Below are 24638 nucleotides of genomic sequence, written 5' to 3' on the forward strand. Positions count from 1 at the left end.
ACCAATAACATCCCCACCTCAACCACCAAAAAAGAAATATCTAGGAGAGACACATAGTCTCTGGGAGGTCAGAAAAGGCTTTCCTAGAAAAAATGATAGCGGAACTGGGTCTGTTTACTGCACAAGATAGGAGGAGTCATTCCATGCAGAAGAACAGGATATTCAAAGGTAAGCCATTTGGCAAGAGAGCATGGCTCCTCCACGGAACTGCAGGAAAGAAAAATCATGAGGCTGAAGTACAGAGTGGAGATCCAGGTGGGTGCAGATCGGGCAAGAATGTGAGTCTTTAAGAGCAATAGGAAACCTTTTGTGGTGCTCTAATCAGGGATGTGAGATGACCACATTTGCAGTTTGAAAAGATTGCTCTGGCAGCAGCAAACAATGGATTGGAAGAGAACCAAGGCACATTCAGGGGACCAGTTAGGTCTCAGATATTTGTCTGTAAAATGAGGATAATGACCAGGTGGTGCTAGTGGTTAAGAACCCGCTTGCCAATGAAGACAGATGTGGGTTCCATCCCTGGTTGGGGAAAATCCCCTGGAGGAGGGCATGACAACCCACTCCAGTGTTCTTGCCTGGAGAATCCCATGAACAGAGAAGCCTGGTGTGCTACATTCCATGGGGTCGCAAAGAGTCAGACACAACTGAAGCCATTGAGTACCCACAATAATACCCTCTCATAAACTGATGCCAGGAGTCAATGAGAGACTGAATTTTAAGTATTTATTCTGGTGCCTGGCACATAGTAAAGGCTCAGTAAATGATATTGTTTCTTTTGTTGGTTTTCTCCAGAGAACAGATCTTTCTGCTTCATGCCTGCTCTCGTGAAATGGGGTGGTAGAGGGTAGGGGTGGTGGTTTCTAGCCTGGAAACCCGGTTTGTACCAAATCACAGCGTCGAGGCCAGGGCCTAGGATGCCTGAATGCTCCATTAGAAGGCTTGAAAAGATGACAGATTCACAAAGAAAACCGGGTTCCAGTTGCTCCCGGGCATGCTGGAGAGACCGGTGAACGACCCTCTGGACCGTGTTGGCTGAGAAAAACGTGCTTTTCTGCCAGGTTTTCCGAAGAGCAAGTGCAGGACTTGTACTCGTGTGCAGTCGGGCGAGGACCCTCGCCACTCCTCAGCCCCAGGCTGACTGGCAGGCACCGCCAGGCCCTGCTCCCCCAGCTCGGACGCGCGAGTACCGGGAGGAGGAGAGTCCCCAGAAGGCTGACTCCGGCCGGCCCGCAGGGGCTGCCCCCTCCCCAGTCACGTGGCCTGGTGGGTGGGGACCGATCTGAAGTTGGAGAATATCAGAGCTATCCCAACTTCAGAGTGCGCCGCCCGTTCCTCCCGATCCCGGGCTCAATTTGAGCGCTGGGGCTCCAGGAGGAGCGCGAAGGTGCGAACTGGTGAAGCCGAGCAGCGGCGCAGACGGCGGGACTCCGGGCATGGCCCAGCTGTCGGTGATCCCGGGGTCGGCCACGGCGTGGGCAGGTGAGCTGGAACCAGGTGGTGGCGGCGGCCGGCGTGGGCGAGGCCGCTCGGAAACTGCCTGCCCCCGCCCTTACCCCACACACACCTCATCTCGGTCCAGGGGATGCTGAGCACCTACAACGGGAGGGACCGGTTGGGTAAAGCGGCCGTAGAAGACTCTTGGCTCTCCGAGTCAGTCCCGCTAGCGCCACTCCTCGGCCCCCCTGGCCCCGCAGCCGGGTGACGCGGTGGTGGGCAGCTGCTGGGAACGCTGCGGAGCCGCGCGCCGGCTGGGGGCGCTGTGCCGGCCCCGCCCCCCGCGCGTACTCTGACTGCTCCGCGTGACGTCACGCTCGGCTATAAAACCTGAGGCGCGCGGCTCTCGCTGCGCTGGAGGAGCTCGAGGCTGAGGGCTGCCGGGGAGCGGGGAGCAAGGGGGACGCTGGGCCGCGGGCGCCTCAGCGATGTTTTACTCAGGGCTCCTCACCGAGGGCGGCCGCAAGGAGACAGACATGCGGGAGGCGGCGTCGCTGAGGCAGCAGCGCCGGATGAAGCAGGCCGTGCAGTTCATTCACAAGGACTCGGCCGACCTGCTGCCCTTGGACGGCCTCAAGAAGCTGGGTTCGTCCAAGGACACGGTGAGCCCCCGCGGCCGCACCCGCCTCGGGGACCCCGCGCGCGGCGGCTGTCACCTTTGCGCTGTAAGGTCTCTTGGGGCCCGCCCTTCGCCGCTTTCACTGAGTCACCGGCTCGGTCCCCTCCGTCTCCAGCGCTGTCCGTTGTCTCTGGTGCTCTGTTGGGGATTCAGCTCCATCCAGCATCCCCCTGCTTCAGTTTCTCTCGGGATTCCAGAGTAGCTTTTCCAGCTCGCCCTTCCTTCAGCGCACCCTTCTCCCTTCTTTCTCCTCTGGAGTAGAAGAGACCCTGCCTTCTTGCCCTCGGCTCCCCTTTCCTTTATTCGCAGTGCCGAGTTTGATTGCCCCGGCCTTGAGCTTCGCGGCCAGGGTAGCTCCCGCTGCCTCCTAGGCTGCTTGGCCCGTCTTGTGACTCCTAGTGGGTGTGAGGAGGAGAGAACGAAGTGGGAAGGGGGCTTTCTGGGCAGTCACCATATCCAGATCGCTTTGGTTGAATCCATTTCCCCTCTGTGCAAAATCTACTTCTCCGTTTGATTTTCGTCTCATCTACCCTTGACCTTCCAACGGGAGGGGGCGGGGAGAGAAAAAGGGTGACCGTGAAGGTTTCCTGAGCCCCAAACCTCTCTTCATTATGTTCCTTTCCTGCTGCTCAATCCCCAAAGAGTGGATAGAGGGAGAAAGCCAGGCTGCTCCCTCTCATCAACGGCTAATGTGTGGAGCTGGAGCTGTGCTGGGGCTCCCGCAGTTCTTTCTTTCTTTTCCTAGCAAGGTTGTTCTTGGCATTAAGAAGGAGAAACTCCAGAACTGAAGGTCTGAGTTCAAAGACCATACTGTCCTCTATCTATAGGAGGGATCCTATAGGGGGATAAAGGTTACTAGTTTGAAGAACTGTATCTGACTCCCTTCCTTAATTCACTGTAGTGGTGTTGCACCAAATTGATGTTGAGTCTTGTACTTTCATCTAGAATTTTCTTGTAGTTTAACTTGTTTTCTTGAAGTTCATAATCACTTTATTCATCTAGGCAATAATTTATGAAGCATTATTTAAATGTCTTTTAAATGAAGTGGATGCTTTGTATAATTTTGCCAGTATTTTTGAGCTTTTGGAATGTTTAATTTGTCAGGGAAGGGGGTATCAGCCTGCACCACTGAAATTGCCATTTCTAGCCACATGTTGGGTATGGAGGGCAGAGCTGCTGAATCCACTTCTCTCTCTCTTTTTTTTAAATTTTACCAACTCTAATGAGATGTAGATACCAAGATCAGATTTGCCCTCCCCCATTGTGATAGAGAATTATTTTTAGTTATTTATGTGCAGGGGATGTCTACTCAGTTATCCTGCTGTGTTTTTTAAAGGATGTTTTACTTGAACAAGCCACAGGATAGGTAATCTGATTCATGCTAACTCAGAGTGGTGGATAACTGAAATGTATTCCCAGAAAAGAGATAACTGTCTTTCTTCCTTCCTTCCACTTTACAGCAGTCTAAATTCATTTAGCAAATCTGGTACAAATCTTCTCACTTTCAGGCCAAAATAATCCTAGTTCTTGGAAGCCTGAGGAGCCAATAAACAGTAATAGGAAAATAAGTCAAGTGTGGAATTTTCCCCGCTTCATGCTGAATTTCAGATATGTTTCACATTTGGTTGTCCTGGGATGTCGAGGAGTTTCCTAGCCCTGAGGAACTGCCTCTCCATTCTTCTGCCAAGCATTCTTTATACTGCTTCTTCTTGTGTAGGAAGAATTCCATCTGCTTTTCTGACTCCAGTCTGTCTCAATTAAGCCACACAGGAGCTGCTAACATGGAACAGGCAGCAGGCCAGAAGGAAGAAACATCCTCAAAGCAGGTTATTGCCATGGATGTGACACACTGCAATTTACCATGAGACCCTAACCCATGGTTCACAATTTCTCTGCCTGGCTGCCCTCCACTGCCAGGGAGCTAGTACTCTCTCACTCTTCTCACACCTGGAGTATGCAAGTGATTGCACAGAAGAGTTAGAACCAGTCACAGAGGTTGAGGCAGACTGAGATAGGGCTTGAAGAGCTCTGAGTACTGGAGTGAAGTAGCATGCTTAAGCTTTCTTGGAACTTATGCTGCAACCTCCGAATAATCTTAGAAATAACCTTAGAAGTACTGTGTCACTTGTCTTTATGGATATAGCTGGTAGTATAGACCAGTGTTGACTCAATGTTCTGTCACCGAAGTGAAATACCAAAATTGATTAGATAAGTCCCATAGTATAAAGCAGGCAGATTCTTTACCACCTGAGCCACTACTGAAGCCCAAAATTGATGATATAAGTCTATAGTACAAACTCAATAGCAGTGGGACAAGAAAAGGAAGGGGCAGCACCAGAGGAAGATAGGAGGGAAAGGATGAATTAGTTCTCATTGACTTTGGGGTTTGTGCTAGTGAGAAGATTGTAGGTTGTTTTCTTCATACTGGTGACCTATATTAGAATTATATTGTTGAGTATTCTGAATTATCTACCTTTTACCATGCTGTTTCTATAATAATCACTATTTGAATCCAGCCTGCCAACGTTTTTTTTTTTTTTTTTTGGATTGGCAAAGAGCATGCATAGACAGTCAAATGTGGTCTTGTTCTCTTGGCCCCAGGGAAGTGCCTTTGCCCTATTCCTGTTTGTGTGTAGTTGGCTGCTACAAAGTCTACTGTGGAAATTAATCTTATTTCCTATGTGTGGCTCTCTTATTTCGTTTGTCCTTTCATCTTGTGCAGTTTGTGTGTGCATGTGTTTGTGTGTGTGTATTATATTAAGAACTAAAATCAGAGATATAAGTGAGTAATATTTTATTTCACTTATTATTATTAGTCAAGTTGATGAAGCTAGAAAAAAATCACTCTTGGAGCTTTGTGTATTCTAATTTCTTTTTTTTTTTAGCTACCAGATTAATAAATATTCTTCTCATTGAGGTGAAGACTTTTCAACTTTTAAAAATAGTCATGTCATAGTATAATATGCTGTCTTTCCTATATGATAATAGTACTGACCATCAGGGTATAGCCTTACTTATTCAGCAATAAAAAGAGAGTTTTGCTTTCCTATCTATGATTGCTTCTGCTTATAGCCAAATGCTTTAGGAAAACTCACTAAAATTAAAAGGCTGGGGAAGGAAATAAAGCAAAGCCAACCAACCATGAAATGACCAGCCCTGTACTCTGAGTACGGGTTTACCTGGTGGCTCAGTGGTAAAGAACCTGTCTGCTAATGCAGGAGATGCAGGTTTGATCCTTGATTGGGAAGATCCTCTGGAAAAGGAAATTGCAGCCCACTCCAGTATTCTTGCTTGGGAAGTCACATGGACAGAGGAGCCTGGTGGGCTGCAGTCCATGGGATCAAAAAAGAGTCAGACACAACAGCAACAAGGAATACTCTGAGTATCTGATCCTCCTGATAGAATCTCTATCAGTGAGGGCAGCCTTGTGTGTTACCCTATAGTTTTTCATAATGCCACAAGACATCCATAATGCTGTAGATTTTGGACCAGAGGACTTTGGAATTTTAGAAGAGGAGCATGAAATACCAGTATAAATCAGGATCTGGTGCAAACTGAAGATTTCCAGAGCCACGATCAAATCCTAATTATAGCAAACATTATTTGAACACTAGCTGTGTTCAGGACACAGTACTAGGACCACAAAGAAGAAAACAGCAAAGTTTACCTATACAAGAAGTTTATAGATTGGGGGAAGGATAGGACCAATTTATTTATTTATTCCCCAAATATTTATTGAACACTTATTACATGTCAGGCATAATCTAGGTATTGAAGATATAATAGTGAACCAAAATGGGTTTCCTGCCCTCACAGAACTTGCATTCTTGTGGGCGAGAAGGTAGAAAATAAATCAAGTAAATATATACTATATCAGGTTGTGATCAGTACTATGGAGAAAATAAACCAGGATAAGGGAATAGAGAGTGTAATCGCCAGGTAGGATGAAGTAGAGCCTTACTGTTTTATCTAGGGTGATCAAGGAAGGCATCTCTGGTAAGATGACACTATAGGAGATATTGAAGGAAATGAGAGAGCAAAATATCTTGGGGAAAAATGTTACAGGCAGAAGGAACAGCCAGTGCAAAGGCCTGAACATCATTGTGCTTGATGTGATTGAAGAATTGTAAGAAGGCCATTGTGACCAGAGCAAAATGAGCAACAGGAAGTGATAGGAGACAACATCTCCTATCAGAGTGGGAGGCCAAAATACTTAGGGCCCTATAGGTCATTGTACAGATATTTAATCTGATAAGGGAAACTGGTGGAAAACTTTTTGCAGAAGGGTGAGATGACGTGACATTTCACAAAGCAGACTACTGTGTGAATTAGGCTGTAGGGGGCAAGCGTGTAAGCAGGCAGACTGGTTGGGAAGCTGGTTAGTTAGCATTTAGATAGTAACCTAGGTAAAGATGATGGTGCCTCAGAGCAGTGTGCTAGCAGTGAAGGGGACAAGAAGAGACCAGATTCTGGGTTCTTTTGAAGACAGAGCTGACAAGTTTGGTTGAGAGTTGGGCTAAAGACCTGAAAGAAAGAGTAGTTAAGAATGACGCTAATGTTTTTGATCTAGTCATTGGAAGAATAAAGTTTGTCATACACTGAAATGGCTAAGAGGTGCAGGTTAAGGATAGGAAATAAGAATCAGGAATTTGATTATTGAACAAGTTAAGTTTGGAACGTGTATTAATTATTCAAGTGTAGGTGTTGAATAGATAGTTCCATGAGAAGATGAATAATACCACCAGGAAGCTTATGTGCTATCAAGATATTATAGTCCATCAGCGCTAGAGAAGTTCAGTGGAAGCAGTGACTACTCTGGCCTGATGTGACAATAGTGATGGAGAACAACATCTGATTAGAGTTTCATCATCCCCTGGAGAGTCAACTGTGATATTATATAGAGAGGAAGCTGCTTCCAGAGCATGCCCTATAGAACCTCAGAATAAGAACTTTATAGGTTATCTGGTTGAATTCCCTGCCCCTGTATAAATCCTTTCCTACAATAATGCAGCCCACCATGGGTAACTGAGAAACCACCATCTCAGGAATAAGGCTGTTCTCTTTGAAAAAGCATGATTATTGGGTCATAAGGCAAAAGTAAAGAGACAGAACACAGAAGGCCTGGGGCAATGTGATAGACTGCCTTAGGTAGAGTCCCATGTGATTTTGAGCAGCTGTAATCCCAAGGATAATCTGTGTTTCTATGGTGTAGAAAGGGTCACATGTTGTATATTCAGCTTGTCAATAAAGAGAAAGCACAGAAATTAGTGCCTCTTTAGATTTCCAAGACCAGATAGAAGACGTGTATTGGGCTTGAAGTGAAAGTCAAGTCAGGAGTCCATATCTGTCTACAAACTATACATGAGGATGAAAATGGAGTAAGCTGATTTCATGCCCTTTTAAGAGGAAAAAAAAGTGATCAGCTTCAACTTTAAGTTGAACATGAGGGTTTAAAATACATATATACACATACATATAATTATTAACATTTGCATGCTTACTCTATACCTGACACAACAAATGCTTCATATGGACCATCTCATTTCATCCTCACAAAAGCTCTGCAGGGTACTTACTGGCTTGAACCCAGCTTTGTCTGACTCCAAAGCATATATATTTTAAACAATACTCTAAGTCAAGAGTTGGCAAACTTTTTCTGTAAAGGACCATATAGTAATTGTTTTTGGGTTTGCAGGCCAGTCTCTGTCTCAGCTACTCAACTGTGTTGTTATAATGCAGAAGCAGCCATAGACAGTAAACAAATGGGGTTGATTGTGTTCTAATAAAACTTTATTTATAAAAGTGTGCAACAGGCTGATTTGACTTGTGGGCCATATTTGCTGACCGCTATTTCTAAGTATTCTATTGCTAGTTAGAAACCTTGGGTTTCTCCTTTGAGAGTAGATACTACAAAGAAGGCAGACTTCTGTAATTTCTTCTATTTTCCAGTCTGGTCCATCCTATGGACCACAGAAATCTATTAGACTGATTCTGTGCAGATTCAGTTTTCAGTAATTCAGATTACCTATACTGATTCTGTACAGCATAGGTAAGTGATTGAGAAGGTGACCTTAGAAGTTCTTGTTTAAATCATGATCCCTTGGTATCCTGCAGTATAGCCTGCTTCCTCTCACCTCACTTTTCTTCCCACTCTACAGGCTGGTTAGAAGAAATATTTAATATTTAACCTCAGCTGTGCTACCTAGCATACAACACTGCCCACAAGGCTCATTTCCTTCAGAAGCTTCTGGTGGTGATAAAGACCTCACATTTGAGCTTGCCTGCTTAGGATTTAGATGCCTAAATGCTGGTTAAGGTTTAGCAGTCACATTAGCAGGAATAGTAGAGAACCTGGTGCTACTTAGGTTAGTAGTTGCCTTGTTGAACTAAAACATAAAGCAGGATCCACGTCAGGAAGATGACTTGATAGCTATGTCCAAAAGGCCACCATAGTACCTGCAGCATCTATCTGACTAGTGCTGTGTATCTTGAAGGATATCTGGAAAGTAGAAGATAGCCCTTGGAAAGCAATATTTCAATAGACATAAGAATAAACCAATTAAACAAATTTACAAAGCCACACTCAAGGAGTGGGAATGCAAGTAGTACAAACTATGTAATGTATGAGTATTGAAGGGATTCTGAAAGAAAGAACTAGATGATGTTGATCAAGAAAGCTTTCTGGAAAAGTGAAGTATAGATTTGTTCATTCAGTATTAATTCTGAAAGTAAGAACTAGATGATGTTGATCAAGAAAAGTTTTTTGAAAAAGTGAAGTATAGAGATTTATTCATCCAGTATTATATCAAGACCTGGAGATATAGCTGTGATCAACACAATCAAGGCCCTTGCCCTTGTGAAATTAATACTCTAGTGGGGGGAGTGAAATAAGAAACAACTAAATAAGCAAAATAATTCTGAACTTATGGTTACTATAAAAGAAATAGTGGGATATGTTAGTAAGAGGTGGAGTACCTCCTTTTAATAGTATGGTCAGGGAAGATGTTTTTGAGAAAGTAATGTTTGAGCTGAGACTTGAATGATGAGAGCAAGCTAACTATTTGAATTATTAGGGGGAGGACATTTCAGACAGAGGGAATGGCAGGTGCAAAGGCATTAGAATGGAAAAGAGTTTTTGAGTGTGTATATAGAATGTATGAAAAGTTGGCAAGAATACACAAAAGAACTGTACAAAAAAGCTCCTGATGACCCAGATAACCACAATGGTGTGGTCACTCACCTAGAGCCAGACATCCTGGAGTGTGAAGTCAAGTGGGCCTTAGGAAGCAGCACTATGAACAAAGCTAGTGGAGGTGATGGAATTCCAGCTGAGTTATTTCAAATCCTAAAAGACTTTGCTGTTAAAGTGCTGCACTCATTATGCCAGCAAATTTGAAAAACTCAGCAGTGGCCACAGAACTGGAAAAGGTCAGTTTTCATTCCAATCCCAAAGAAAGGCAATGGCAAAGAATGTTCAAATTACCACACAATTGCACTCATCTCACACACTAGCAAGATTATGCTCAAGATCCTTCAAGATAGGCTTCAGCAGTATATGAACTGAGGACATCCAGAAGTACAAGCTTGATTTAGAAAAGACGGAGGAACCAGAGATCAACATATGCTGGATCATAGAAAAAGCAAGAGAATTAAAAAATATATACTTCTGCTTCATTGACTATGTTAAAGCCTTTGACTGTGTGGATCACAACAAACTGTGGAATATTCTTAATGAAATGGGAATACCAGACCACCTTACCTGCCTCCTGAGAAACCTGTATGCAGAACAAGAAGCAACAGTTAGAACTGGACATGGAACTACAACCTGGTTCCAAATTGGGAAAGGAGTAAATCAAGGCTGTATATTGTCACCCTGCTTGTTTAACTTATATGCAGAGTATATCATGCAAAATGCCCAGCTGGATGAATCACAAGCTGAAATCAAGATTGCCAGGAGAAGTATCAGCAATCTCAGATATGCAGATGATACCACTCTAATGGCAGAAAGTGAAGAGGAACTAAAGAGCCTCTTGATAAAGGGGAAAGAAGAGAGTGAAGAAGTTGGCTTAAAATTCAGCATTCAAAAAACGAAGATCATGGCATCTGTCCTATCACTTCACAGCAAATAGATGGGGGAACTGTGGAAACTGTCAGATTTCAGGGAAAATGTGGAAACTGTTGGATTTCATTTTCTTGGGCTCCAAAATCAGTGCAGATGGTGACTGCAGCCATGAAATTAAAAGACACTTGCTCCTTGGAAGAATAGCTATGACAAACCTAGACAGTGTATTAAAAAGCAGAGACATCACTTTGCCAACACAGGTCTGTCCAGTCAAAGCTATGGTTTTTCCAGTAGTCATGTATGGATGTGAAAGTTGGACCATAAAAAGGCTGAGCACTGAAGAATTTATGCTTTTGAACTGTAGTGCTGGAGAAGACTTTGAGAGTCCCTTGGACAGCCAGGAAGTCAAACCAGTCCATCTTAAAGGAAATCAACTCTGAATATTCATTGAAAAGACTGATGCTAAAGCCGAAGCTCCAATACTTTGGCCACCTGATGTGAAGAGCTGACTCATTGGAAAAGACCCTGATGCTGGGAAAGATTGAGGGCAGGAAAAGAAGGGAGCAACAGAGGATGAGATGTTGGATGGCATCACTGACTCAGTGGACATGAGTTTGAGTAAACTGTGGGAGATAGTGAAGGACAGACAGGGAAGCTTGGCATGCTGCAGTTCTTGGGGTCACGAAGAGTCGGACACGCCTTAGTGACCAAACAACAATAATGGTATGTATGTGGAGGTTAGAGAGATAGACAAGGACCATATGGTGCTGAGCCCTATAGACCACGGTAAGAAGTTTGAATTTTGTTTGAAGAACAATGGAAAGTCATTGAAGGGCTTTAAGTAAGGGAATGTATTATCTCACTTATATTTGTAGAAGTTCACTCTGGTTGCTGTGTAGAGAATGATTTGAAGAGTGAAGGAAGAGGTGGAAGACAAGCCAGGGGGCTGTTGTAGCACAGATAAGAGATGACAGTGGCTTGGATTAGACTGGAGGTAGTAAAGATGAGGAGAAGTAGATTGATACTAGATAAATTTCAGAGGAAGCAGCAACAGTACAGATCATCCTCAACCTACTATGGGGTTACATCCTTGTAAACACATCGTAAGATGAAAATGTTGTTAAGTCAAAAATTCATTTAATACACCTAGCCTATTGAACATCATATTTTAGCCTAGCCTACCTTAAACATGCTCAGAACACATTACCCTGCAATTGGACAAAATCATCTAACACAAAGCCTATTTTATAATAAAGTGTCAAATATCTCATGTAATTTATTGAATATCATACAGAAAGTAAAAAAAGAGAATGGTTGAATAGGTCCAAAAGAGTTGTAAGTGTATCAGTTGTTTGCCTTTGTGTTCATGAGGCTAACTGGGAGCTTCAGCTTGCTGCCTCTGCCCAGTGTCATGAGAGAGTGTTGTGCTGCATATCACTAGCCTGGGGAAAAATCAGGATTCAAAGTATGGTTTTTACTGAATGTATATTACTTTGGCACCATCACAAAGTTGAAAAATCAGAAGTTGAACCGTTATAAGTTGGGGACCAACTTGGGATATACTTGGGATGGAAAGTTAGGAAGAGAAGAGAATCAAAAGAATCAAAATGGGCGGGTGAGTAATGGTGCCATTTTACCAGGTTAGTGGAAAGGAAGTAATCCAGAACATTAAAATGGAACAGGACTTTGGAGCTCACACCTCTTTTATTACTGATGAAGAATGTCAGACTGATTAAAAAAAAGTAATACTTAGAGAGATTAGCGATTTACTCAAGGTAGTATGTGACAAGTGGTCATTTTGCTGAAATAGAAAGCCTTCATGGAGGAAATAAAGGTAAGATTGGGAAGCAGGATGAGTTAGTGGAAGATCTTAAACGCTAAATTGTATATTTTGTGTTTGATACAGCTGGCAAGAGGACCACTGCAGGAGAAGGAGACCATGATATACTGTTTTAGGAGATTATTTGAACCTAGCTATAACAGCAGAAATGGGGAGGAATCTGTGAGGTGTTAAAACAGCAGAATTTCACTCACCAAGATGAAGATTATGGAAGAAAGCACAAGTTTTGTGGGAAAGATCAGTGGGACAAGTTAAGTTTGAAAGTGCCTGTGAGGTGTCTAAGTGGGGAAGTTCAAAGAGACAGTTGGTTCTATGGGTCTGAAACTCAGAAGCGAGGTCTGGGCATGAGACAGAGTCATCATCATAAAGGCAGTAATTTACAAAATGAAAGTAGATAAGATTGCCCTTAAAGGTTTTGTCAAGCGAGAAAGGGACCCAAGGAGAGCAATCAGGAACACTAACATTTAGGAAATGAGCAGAGGCAAAGGAACCAATAAATGATATAGATGTAGAATAGACAGAAAAGTGGTTTTAGAAGCCAGTGGAGGAGAGTTTCAAGAAAAATGAAATGTTGTTTATTAAAGCATTGTTTCTAATGGCAAATATGTAGAAACAATCTAAATGTCCATTAGTAGTTATATAAATTGAGATGTGTTTGTATTGCAGACTCACGTGTTTACAGATGATGTACTATTTTAAAATGCAGAAGGTAGGGCATATGTGAAAAAAAAAAATAGGTACTAAGATTGTTGGTTATAGGATAATCTGACATTACATCTGCATTGAACTGCAAGGAGATCAAACCAGTCAATCCTAAAGGAAATCAGTCCTGAATATTCATTGGCAGGACTGATGCTGAAGCTCCAATACTTTGGCCACCTGTTGTGAAGAACTGACTCATTAGAGAAAACCCTGATGCTGGGACAGATTGAAGGCAGGAGGAGAAGGGGACGACAGAGGATAAGATGGTTGGATGGCGTCACCGACTCAATGGACATGAGTTTGAGCAAGCTCTGGGAGTTGGTGATGGACAGGCAAGCCTGGCGTGCTGCAGCCCATGGGATCAGAAAGAGTTGGACACGACTGAGTGACTGAACTGAACTGAACTGAACTGAAGTTACATTATTGGGGTGTGTGGGAGGGAGTATGAGCATGCGTACATGTGTGTGCATATGCACACATGTACATACACTTTAGTTTTTGCACAATTTGGCAGACATTGTTAGTTGGCTAAATTATCACCCATTTTCAGCCCTTTTCTATCTATCTGACTCCTCTATGGAGAAGCTAAATTCATCTACATTCCATTGCCATTAGAAGTGGCCATGTGAATTCTGACCAAGCAGATATAGGCAGAAAACTGCTGAGGGAACTTCTGGAAAAGCTTTTGCTTTCCTGATAAAAAGGATAGATGACAGAGAGTCCCCTCTTCTTTCCTCGTTCCTTGGATGTGGATGTAATGCCTGGAGCTGGGGCACCCATCATAAGACCATGAGGGAATATCCATGAAAATTACAGAAACAATAGCCCTGAAATTGTTAATCTGCTGAATTAATGCCAGCAGCTACCTACCTCCAATCTTCTTGTTATATGAGAAAAAAATATACCTCCATTCAAGCCCCATAAAGTTGGTTTTTCTTGTGGCTATATGCTTTCTTAATGTATAGGGTATATTTTTAAAATTTACTTTTTATAAAAAAAAATACATGTATATAATTTAAAACTTTAAAAAAATTTTGAACTGTTCCTTACTTCTGTTATTCCTCTCCATCGTGTCCGCTCTCCTACTATGCTAATATTGTAATATGTTAGTAACAATTAAATAGCTATTTTGGGTCAAATCAGCATTTACTGCTTACATTATTATGACTATATTCATGTTATTCACAGCTGAGTCAAATACTATATCATAATTATGTCTCCTTTCTCATATATTTATTTTTTTAATAATTACCTAGTTTTTTCCCTTTGTTTAATTTTTTATATAAAATTTAAATTTCCTCCAAGAACCTTAAAACTGTAGATGATCTAGCAGGTTCTTTTTTTTCCCTCCCCTTGGAGACATTCTTCCTAGAATGCTCTATCCTCCTATTTCATTTTGGACTGTTTGCTCTCAAGGCCTGCTACACAACCAGTATCCTGGACTTTTCCTTCAACATCATTTTCAGAATTTCTCTTGTTTCTCTTCTCTATTAGAAACTCTGTTTCTTGGATCCTGTGTCTTTTTCTTTGTTTGTTTGTTTTCCCTCTCTTTGGTAGAGCATATCCTTCAGAAGCTGCTTGAAGTTGCTTGGGAAATAATTTCCCTGAGGTTTAATTGATGCTTTAGCTAGGTTATCCCTGGTGGCTCACACGGTGAAGAATCTACCTGCAATGTGGGAGACTGGGTTCAATCCCTGGGTTGGGAAGATCCCCTAGAGAAGGGAATGGCTACCCACTCCAGTATTCTGGCCTGAAAGATTCCATGGACAGAGGAGCCTGGCAGGCTACAGTCCATGAGGTCACAAAGAGTTGGACATGACTGAGTGACTTTCACTTTCAGATTTTGAAAAAAGTGTTATTCCACTGTCTTTCAGTTCAGTTCAGTTCAGTCGCTCAGTCATGTCAGACTCTGCGACCCCATGGACTGCAGCATGCCAGGACTCCCTGTCCATCACCAACTCCCGGAGTTTACTCAAACTTATGTCCATTGAGTCGGTGATGCCATCCAACCATCTCATCCTCTGTCATCCCCTTCTCTTCCTGCCTTCAATCTTTCCCAGCCTCAGGGTCTTTTCAAATGAGTTAGCTCTTCGCATCAGGTAGCCAAAGTATTGGAGTTTCAGCTGCAACATCAGTCCTTCCAATGAACATTCAGGATTGATTTCCTTTAGGATGGACTGGTTGGATCTCCTTGCAGTCCAAGGGACTCTCAAGAGTCTTCAACACCACAGTTCAAAAGCATCAATTCTTTGGTGCTCAGCTTTCTTTATAGTCCAACTCTCACATCCATACATGACTCCTGGAAAAACCTTGACTAGATGGACCTTTGTTGGCAAAGTAATGTCTCTGCTTTTTAATAAGCTGTCTAGGTAGGTCATAACTTTTCTTCCAAGGAGTAAGCGTCTTTTAATTTCATGGCTGCAGTCACCATCTGCAGTGATTTTGGAGCCCCAAAAATAAAGTCTGCCACTGTTTCCACTGTTTCTCTGTCTATTTGCCATGAAGTCATGGGACCAGATACCATGATCTTTGTTTTCTGAATGTTGAGCTTTAAGCCAACTTTTTCACTGTCCTCTTTCACTTGCATCAAGAGGCTCTTTAGTTCTTCTTCGCTTTCTGCCATAAGGGTGGTGTCATCTGCATATCTGAGGTTATTGATATTTCTCCCAGCAATCTTAATTCCAGCTTGTGCTTCCTCCAGCCCAGCATGTCTCATGATGTACCCTGCATATAAGTTAAATGAGCAGGGTGACAATATACAGCCTTGACGTACTCCTTTTCCTATTTGGAACCAGTGTTTTGTTCCATGTCCAGTTCTAACTGTTGCTTACTGACCTGCATACAAATTTCTCAAGAGGCAGGTCAGATGGTCTGGTATTCCCATCTCTTGAAGAATTTCCCACAGTTTATTGTGATCCACACAGTCAAAGGCTTTGGCATAGTCAATAAAGCAGAAATAGATGTTTTTTCTGGAACTCTCTTGCTTTTTTGATGATCCAGCAGATGTTTTCAATTTGATCTCTGGTTCTTCTGTCTTTTCTAAAACCAGCTTGAACATCTGGAAGTTCACAGTTCACGTGTTGCTGAAGCCTGGCCTGGAGAATTTTGAGCGTTACTTTGCTAGCATGTGAGATGAGTGCAATTGTGTGGTAGTTTGAGCATTCTTTGGCATTGCCTTTCTTAGGGATTGGAATGGAAACTGATCTTTTCCAGTCCTGTTGCCATTGCTGAGTTTTCCAAATTTGCTGGTATATTGAGTGCAGCACTTTCACAGTATCATCTTTTAGGATTTGAAATAGCTCAACTGGAATTCCATCACCTCCACTAGCTTTGTTCATAGTGATGCTTCCCAAGGCCCACTTGACTTCACATTCCAGGATGTCTGGCTCTAGGTGAGTGATCACACCATTGTGAATATCTGGGTCATGAAGATCTTTTTTGTATAGTTCTGTGTATTCTTGCTACCTCTTCTTAATATCTTCTGCTTCTGTTAGGTCCATACCATTTCTGTCCTTTATTGTGCCCATCTTTGCATGAAATGTTCCCTTGGTATCTCTAATTTTCTTGAAGAGATCTCTAGTCTTTCCTATTCTATTGTTTTTCTCTATTTCTTTGCACTCATCACTGAGGAAGGCTTTCTTATCTCTCCTTGCTATTCTTTGTAACTCTGCATTCAAATGGGTATATCTTTCCTTTTTCCTTTGCTTTTTGCTTCTCTTCTTTTCACAGCTATTTGTAAGGCCTCCTCAGACAGCCATTTTGCCTTTTTGCATTTCTTTTTCTTGGGGATGGTCTTGCTCCCTGTCTCCTGTACAATGTCACGAACTTCCGTCCATAGTTCATCAGTCACTCTATCAGATCTAGTCCCTTAAATCTATTTCTCACTTCCACTGTATAGTTGTTAGGGAATTTTTTAGGTCATACCTGAATGGTCTAGTGGTTTTCCCTACTTTCTTCAATTTAAGTCTGAATTTGGCAATAAGGAGTTCATGATCTGAGCCACAGTCAGCTCCCAGTCTTGTTTTTGCTGACTGTATAGAGCTTCTCCATCTTTGGCTGCAAAGAATATAACCAATCTGATTTCAGTGTTGACCATCTGATGATGTCCATGTGTAGAGTCTTTTCTTGTGTTGTTGGAAGAGGGTGTTTGCTATGACCAGTGCGTTCTCTTGGCAGAACTCTATTAGCCTTTGCCCTGCTTCATTCTGTACTCTTAGGCCAAATTTGCCTGTTACGCTTGGTGTTTCTTGACTTCCTACTTTTGCATTCCAGTCCCCTATAATGAAAAGGACATCTTTTTTGGGTGTTAATTCTAGAAAGGTCTTGTAGGTCTTCATAGAACCGTTCAACTTCAGCTTCTTCAGCATTACTGGTCAGGGCATAGACTTGGATTATGGAGATATTGAATGGTTTGCCTTGGAAATGAACAGAGATCATTCTGTCGTTTTTGAGACTGCATCCAAGTACTGCATTTCAGATTCTTTTGTTGACTGTGATGGCTACTCCATTTCTTCTAAGGGATTCTTAGAAGTAGCCCTTACTTAGAAGAAGGGCTTACTAGAAGTAGTCCTTACTTAGAAGAAGCCCACAGTACTAGATGTAATGGTCATCTGAGTTAAATTCACCCATCGCAGTCCATTTTAGTTTGCTGATTCCTAAAATGTCGACGTTCACTCTTGTCATCTCCTGTTTGATCACTTCCAATTTGCCTTGATTCATGGACCTAACATTCAAGGTTCCTATGCAGTATTGCTCTTTACAGCATCAGACTTTGCTTCCATCACTGTCTTTAAGCTTCCATTTTTACCATTGAGTAGTCTTATGTAATTCTGATTCCTAATCCTTTGTATTTGAATCTTCTTTTTCTCTCTGAAAACTTTTGGAATCTTTGTCATCCATGATATTCCAAAAATTCTTAATGATGTGAAATCTTGGTGTGGATCTTTTATGTTTTATTATGCAAGGCTCCATGTGAGCCCTTTCAATCTGTAAGCTCATATCCTTCAGTTCTGGTGTAGTAGGACACTCCACCCTTGTCCTCAGCTGTTGTAGGAATCTGTTCTAAGCCTAGCCAAACTGTCAACCAACCAAAATCTTTTTATTTACTCTTACAAAAAAGAATAAAGTATTGTCATTCTTCCCAGTTGTCTGGGTCAAGTAGGAGTCTCATGCAGGCTTTGTATTAATCTCTTTCCAACCCTAATTGTACCCTCCAACTGTAGTTTCTAATACCTCTATTCATCCGCTTTCCCAGGGTTTTTAAGTAGGAAAACTGCTTTTACAGCTAGACCCCCAAGTATCAGTTCAGTTCAGTCGCTCAGTCATGTCTGACTCTTTGAGACCCCATGGACTGCAGCACACCAGGCTTCCCTGTCCATCACCAACTCCTGGAGTTTACTCAAACTCATGTCTATCGAGTTGGTGATGCCATCCAACCATCTCATCCTTCCCTTCTCCTCCTGCCTTCAATCTTTCCCAGCATCAGGGTCTTTTCCAGTGAGTCAGTTCTTTGAAGGTGGCCAAAGTATTGGAATTTCAGCTTCAGCATTAGTCCTTCCAATGAATATTCAGGACTGGTTGCCTTTAGGGTTTACTGATTTGATCTTCTTGCAGTCCAAGGAACTCTCAAGAGCCTTCTCCAACACCACAGTTCAAAAACATCAATTCTTCAGTGCTGTTTTCTTTATAGTCCAACTCTCACATCCATACATCACTACTGGAAAAATCATAGCTTTGACTAGACAGACCTTTGTTGGCAAAGTAATGTCTCTGCTTTTTAATATGCTTATATATGCTTTATACCAAGTATAAAATAGTTCAAATGTAATAATTTATTGTTTTAAAAGTAACAGTTCTAGTGGAAAGGACAACAAGATAGCCCTCTTCCATATAGTCATTTGGGGACCCAGGCTGATGGTGACTTTTTATCTTAAACATGTTACCTCTAGGAAGGTTACCCTAGGGGTCATCTCCATTTCAGCCAGTCAGAATAGGAGAAGAGTATGGAGGAGTATGCATAGGAGAATTTTATGAGTCAAGCCTAGAAGAGGTGTGTGTCACTTTTCCTCACATTCTGCTTGCCAAACTCAGTCATATGGCCTTATCTAACAGGAAAAACTGGGAAACATAATCTACGTATCTGTCCAGAAAGAAGAGGAAATCATGGATTTTAGTTAGCAACTGGCGGCCTCTGCTACTCTAGTGTTCCATGAAGTAGAATGGTGTGAAGAATTTAGCTTTCTCTAGTCTAGGTCGCTTACCAGTTTTTGGTCTGTTTTTAGATTCCAAGATTTTGTCAACATCTCTTTTGTTTTTGTTGTTGTTTACTATTCTCTTTGTGAAAGGTTTAGGCCTTTCTAACTCCTTGATTGTCATTTTAGTGACATTTTGGTTGGGAGCAGAGGTAAATGTGCAGTTACATTGTCATTTAAAACATGAGGGCAAAAAAAAAAAAAAACAAACATGAGGGCATAATTAAATGACTACAGAAAAGCATCTCTGAGATTCATATGAGTTTATTGGCTGTGAATTTTCAAAACTCCTGAACTATACTGTGAGTACTTTTAGTTATAAAAATGAATGAAAATAATTATATGTACTGACATGGAAAAATGCCTTTCATATATTAAACAAAATTTTAAAAATTTAGAATAGTATTATGATGTGATCCTATCTTTATTTATGTTTGTAAATGCATTAAAATTTGGGGGGGACTTCCCTGATAGTGGTTGAAATTGTGCATTCTCAATTCAGGGGGCACAGGTTCAATCTCTGGTTTGGGAACTAAGATCTTGCATGGAACTAAGACAGCAAAAAAAGGAAGGATATTCTTCTAAATTTGATGGTTTTTATTTGTAGGGAGTGGAACTAAGAAGGGTGAGGTGCTGAGGAAGCTTTCCCTTTTAATTGTATATGCTTCAGTGATATTTGAATATTTTACATTGAACATGTGTTATATTTAAACCTTTTTGGGTTACTAAACAAAGGAATAGTCACCAGGGCCAAATGCCCTAGAGAATGAAGGCTGAAAAATGTCTATCAGATTTGGAAATTAAGAGATCATTATTGGTATCATGGGATCAGAAGTGATTTCAGTGAAAAAATATAGAATGTCAGGAAATAGAATAGTGATTTCAACCTTTATTAAAGGCCAATTAAGACAAGGGTATGATTAGATTGGGCTTTCCAGGTGGTGCTAGTGGTAAAAAACCTGTCTGCCAATGCAGGTTCAGTCCCTGGGTTGGGAAGACCCCCTGGAGGAGGGCATGACAGCTCACTCCAGTATTTTTGACTGGAGAATCCCATGGACAGAGGAGACTGGCAGGATACAGTCTATAGTGTCGCAAAGTGTTGGACAGGACTGAATGACTTATCACATGATTAGATTGGGATGTGGCATCGAAGAGACAAGGTCTGGAGTTCTGTGGAGGAGTTTTCTCCCCAGTATATGAGAACTTGGAGTGTGTATTAATATATAGCCTGTGGAGAAGGTGTCTAAGAGGAAAATTCCGAAGAGAGATGACTTAAGGGAAATGATTTCAGAACCTTCCTCATTTGCCTCATCTGTCTGATGATTAGACTCCTCTCAAGATTTAGAGTATCCAGGTAAAGTGGTGTTCAGCAAGACCACTGTAGAAAGAAAGCCACAAACTTTAGGTTAGGAGGACCTAGGTTAGACAGCATTTGAAGTCCCTTCCAGTCTTCAGTTCTACAAATCCAACTTATCTGAGTTGGTTCTGCTAAGCATGGATCTGACAGAAACAAACACCTGCTTTCATATAAATCTAGGCTTATTAGTGAAAGAAATAAGAATGAAGAATTACCGTTTCTTATGCAGAGCAAAGCATTCTCCCAGGGTCAGATCAGGAAATCTGACAAAGTTAGCACTTCCTGTAGCTCCTTATCAAGTTAAGAGTCTCTCATTTTCATTTAAATGCCTCCCCCCTTTCCCCAAGGATGCTAATTTAGAATCTGCCTTGCCAAGAATCAGTGTATTTTGGGAATCTGTTTCTTCGCCTCACCAGGGTTACAGTGAGTCATGACTCTGACTCCTTTCTTCCTCAGAAATCTGTGAGATGGTGGATAATGAAGACTTCTCCAGTTCTACCCCCTTGCTGGGGAAGGTTCTAGGCTCTGGGCTTCTAGGAGTGACTCTCTTCCCTTTAGAATTGAAATGCCGTCTAGAATGCGTCACAAAGAAACTTGGGATAAGGCTCTATCCTCTGAGAGATTTTAAGTATTATTGTAAACTGGGAATAATGTGCTCCTGCAGAGATTTCTCAGGTCAAATGACTTCAAGAAGTGGCTTACACTTCCTAAAGGCCACTTGGAGTAGAAAGAGTAGAGCGTAGTTATATCTACCCTAGTAACTCTTCTAAGCCCTATCAAAGAGCACACTTGAATTCACATTCCTTATTCTGCATCCTAACATTAGGTATCCTGGCATGGATATAAGGTCTAATTAAGCCCCCTGCTTCTTGGTCAGTTTCTGCCCCCTTTATACTCCACTTTTGGGACATTAAGAGAGAGAATGGAAAACAAGCATATGGCAGGAGGAGCTTTATGCTTCTTGAAGTCCAGAGGAACATGGTAAGGATGATTCTCATGGGTTTTGCCAGGTTCTAAAGTGTATCTCCTAAGAGGGTTATTCAGCAGGTATAACCTGTCTTCCTACCTCATCCAGCCCATGGATGACTCAACCCACAGGGAGAGAGCCAGGTCACCAAGGCATACGCGTTTGAGTCCAAAAGATAGACTATGAGGAAGGAAGACTTGAAACATAAGTACACAGAACTCCTGAAAACCAGTGCTAAGAAGGTGTCTTTGGCCTGTGAGAATTAGCTGCCCTTACTTATAAGTCCTCTGGAAAGATATATTTATTCCATATAGACTAAAGCCACTTTTCTCCTGAAATGCCCTTGTAAGGGAAGGGAAGGCAGCAAGCCCAGGTAGTACAAATCACAAGAGTCCCTTACTTTTCTTTAGCCATGGAATACTGGCCCTGTTCACATTTCCCAGAGTCCCATATTGCTTTTTAATTCACTGAAGTTGGTCTACTGTTCTGATAGTTCCTGCTCTGATAATACTCATGAAATCTGTACTTGAGGGAAGAATAAATAAGAGGCAAAGGTGGAGCCTCAGTTATGTGAGGCTTCTTCATTATTTCTATGGCACCTGGGGGACAGTGGAGGAAGGGGAACATGGCCTGTCACTAAGAAGCCTCCGCTTTCTGTTCCCCAAGCAACCTCATAACATTCTGCAGAGGCGCCTCATGGAAACCAACCTATCTAAGCTCCGAAGCAGTCGTGTCCCTTGGGCCTCCAAGACCAACAAATTCAATCAAGCCAAGACTGAGGGGCTGAAGAAGTCTGAGGATGATGACATGATTTTGGTTTCTTGCCAGGTAAAGTTCTGATAACAACTTTTCCAGGTTTTCTGCAGAGTTAGGATTCAGGTCTAATATGATCCCAATAATGGTGCCCTTTCCTCCAAATTGTATAGAATGTGGTTGTTATCATGGAATTCATAAATGAGTTTTAAGGGGGCACTGTGTGCATCACTGGAAGTGTATGCAGTATTTTGTATGCATGTACGTCCTTTATGGGGAAAAGGACTAAATGTTTCATCAGATTTGTAAAGGGACATGTGATACCCACACACACCCAATTAAAAGCCACTTTGTGTATAGAAGGAAACATCCCAAAGTCCTTTGGGATCCTCTGTCAGCTCTACAATCAGCAGGAAAAAGAACCCCTCAAAGGAGACACTACAATGGATACAGGTGGGACACTACCAATCCATAAATGTGAGGATGCTCTCACCTGCCTTTCATGTGACATCTGCTGCTTGCTCTTTGGATTTCTCTTCCCTTTTGCGTCTCTGGCTTCTGTTGAACAGTATATTTTCTCTCTACAGTGTGCTGGAAAGGATGTGAAAGCCTTGGTTGACACAGGCTGTCAATATAATCTCATCTCTTCAGCCTGTGTGGATAGACTGGGGTAAGTAGCCACTTGTACTGGAAGTCAGATGCTATATGCTCTTTGCTTGAATTTATTTTGCAGTTCAGGCTTTCCATTGAAACTGAAACTGTTAGTCATTCAGTCATGTTTGACTCTTAGCAACCCCATGAACTGTAGCCAGCCAGGCTCCTCTGTCCATGGGATTCTCCAGGCAAGAATACTGGAGTGGTTTGCCATGCCCTCCTCCAGGGGATCTTCCCTACCCAGGGATCGAACTCGGGTCTTCCACATTGCAGGCAGATTCTTTACCATCTGAGCCACCAGGAAGCATTATCTCCCATTAATTAAGTTTTTAACAAAGACCTCTGGGCTCTGGAATGAGAGAGTATGAGATCCTTGACTCATTGCATGCCATGCCCTGATCCTGATTTGTCCCCTTCCCAGACAGCAAATTAAAAAGAACTGCCCTGTAGGTATAGCCCAGAGAAGTAGAATCAGGGATGTGGTTGACCTTGGCTTACTTGGAGTTCTGGAGGTTACCCTGCCTGTCCCAAGAAGCATCAGACCAACCGTGGAATAGAGCTATTGGGCCTGAACCATCACAGGGGTGATTAGTGTCTTTGCTTTCTGCAAATAACATGTAAAATCAGATCTTACTGCTGCCCCTGCTGGGGATTAGGTGTGAGGCAGACACCTCATATACTGAATATATTAAGTTCTCTAAAAGCTGGAATTGGGTTCTCCCTCTTTTTTAGTCAGAGAAAGGCATTTTGTATCTTTCCTCCTTTTCACTCAATCCATCCTTTTATTCTCTTTCTTATTCCTTCTCTTTTCTCCAAAGTACCAGGTGGGTCCTGAGGTCTAGCCCAGAATTGGGAGGATCAGTCCAATATCTTTTTCCACTTCTCTAGCTATAAGTACAACAAAGCATCCCCCAGCCCAGATCTCTGTATTGAAACAATGACTGGAGTAGATGTAATGGCCCATTTTAAGCTACTTTAAAAAATATTCTTGTTCTTAGGCAGGACTTGCACAAGTCTTGATTTGTATATCGGTGACTTCTGCCCACAGGACCTGTTCCTTCTTGTTTCTACCTTCTCACCCCTCACCGCTGACTCTTTGCAGTTGACTCTTTGGGTTTTGTGCATTGCCATTTAGGGTGGTGGGGGAGTCCAAAGACACAAGCGCTCCTATGGGAAGAATCCTGAGCCTTTTTATGTAGTGAAGAGATGAGCTATAGTGCAACATGATGTTTCCAGAAAGACTAATAATGTCCTGGTACATAATTAGGCAGCAGACTGCCATGATTCCAGAGGAATTAATAACCATCTATAAAACTGCAATTATTTTCCTTTTGCATGGGCTGTAACACCAAAAGATAGAAAATGGAGTAAAGCAGGGAGTATTGGCACAGAGAGTCCATAATTAAGTATTTATCTACCAACTCATAATAGCTCGGATGCTGGCTGTTCCAACCAGCTTACGTAACTGTGTAAAATCTTGGTGCTGTTCTTCCTTTCTCTTCTAGACAGACAGGTTAAATTAACTAGGAATTAACCAGTGTCAATACATTCAACAAGTAAGTACCTACCTCTACCAACCTTATAGCCCAAGACTAAGTGAATAAGACTAAAACAAACAAAGAGAAAATTAGACGTTGAGCAAAGCATCTTCTAAAATTAGGATTAACCTGCCCACTCAGATCTTTTAGCCACAGATGTGTAAATGGCTATGTTAACTAAACTGCCTTGCACATAGGTGGGGATATTGGAATGCAGAAAAGGACTCTCTGAGTGTGTGCCACCAGTGCAGATAGTGACATAGCTTTTTAGAACAGGAGCTAAATCTTTATAGATATTTTTATATACCCCCTGGCATGATTAGGATAAAGTGCTCAAACAAGAAATGCAGGCTAATATTTTCTTTTGGTAAATTAACCCAGGAAATCCCTGGAAAATTCCA

At 42.2% G+C, this 24638-nt stretch overlaps 1 protein-coding gene across 1 annotated transcript in view; it reads left to right on the plus strand.

Annotated features, from left to right (window-relative positions):
* The first annotated feature begins 1858 nt into the window (after positions 1–1858).
* Positions 1859–24638, plus strand: part of NRIP3 (nuclear receptor interacting protein 3) — a 28582-nt gene continuing 5802 nt past the window's right edge. The window contains exons 1-3 of the mRNA XM_061147930.1: positions 1859–2096; positions 21959–22120; positions 22633–22715. Of these exons, the coding sequence (XP_061003913.1) occupies positions 1923–2096; positions 21959–22120; positions 22633–22715 (419 nt within the window). The 5' untranslated portion in view covers positions 1859–1922. The remainder of the gene's footprint in view (positions 2097–21958; positions 22121–22632; positions 22716–24638) is intronic.

The sequence above is a fragment of the Dama dama genome, chromosome 1 (assembly GCF_033118175.1).
Source record: "Dama dama isolate Ldn47 chromosome 1, ASM3311817v1, whole genome shotgun sequence".
NCBI lineage: Eukaryota > Metazoa > Chordata > Mammalia > Artiodactyla > Cervidae > Dama > Dama dama.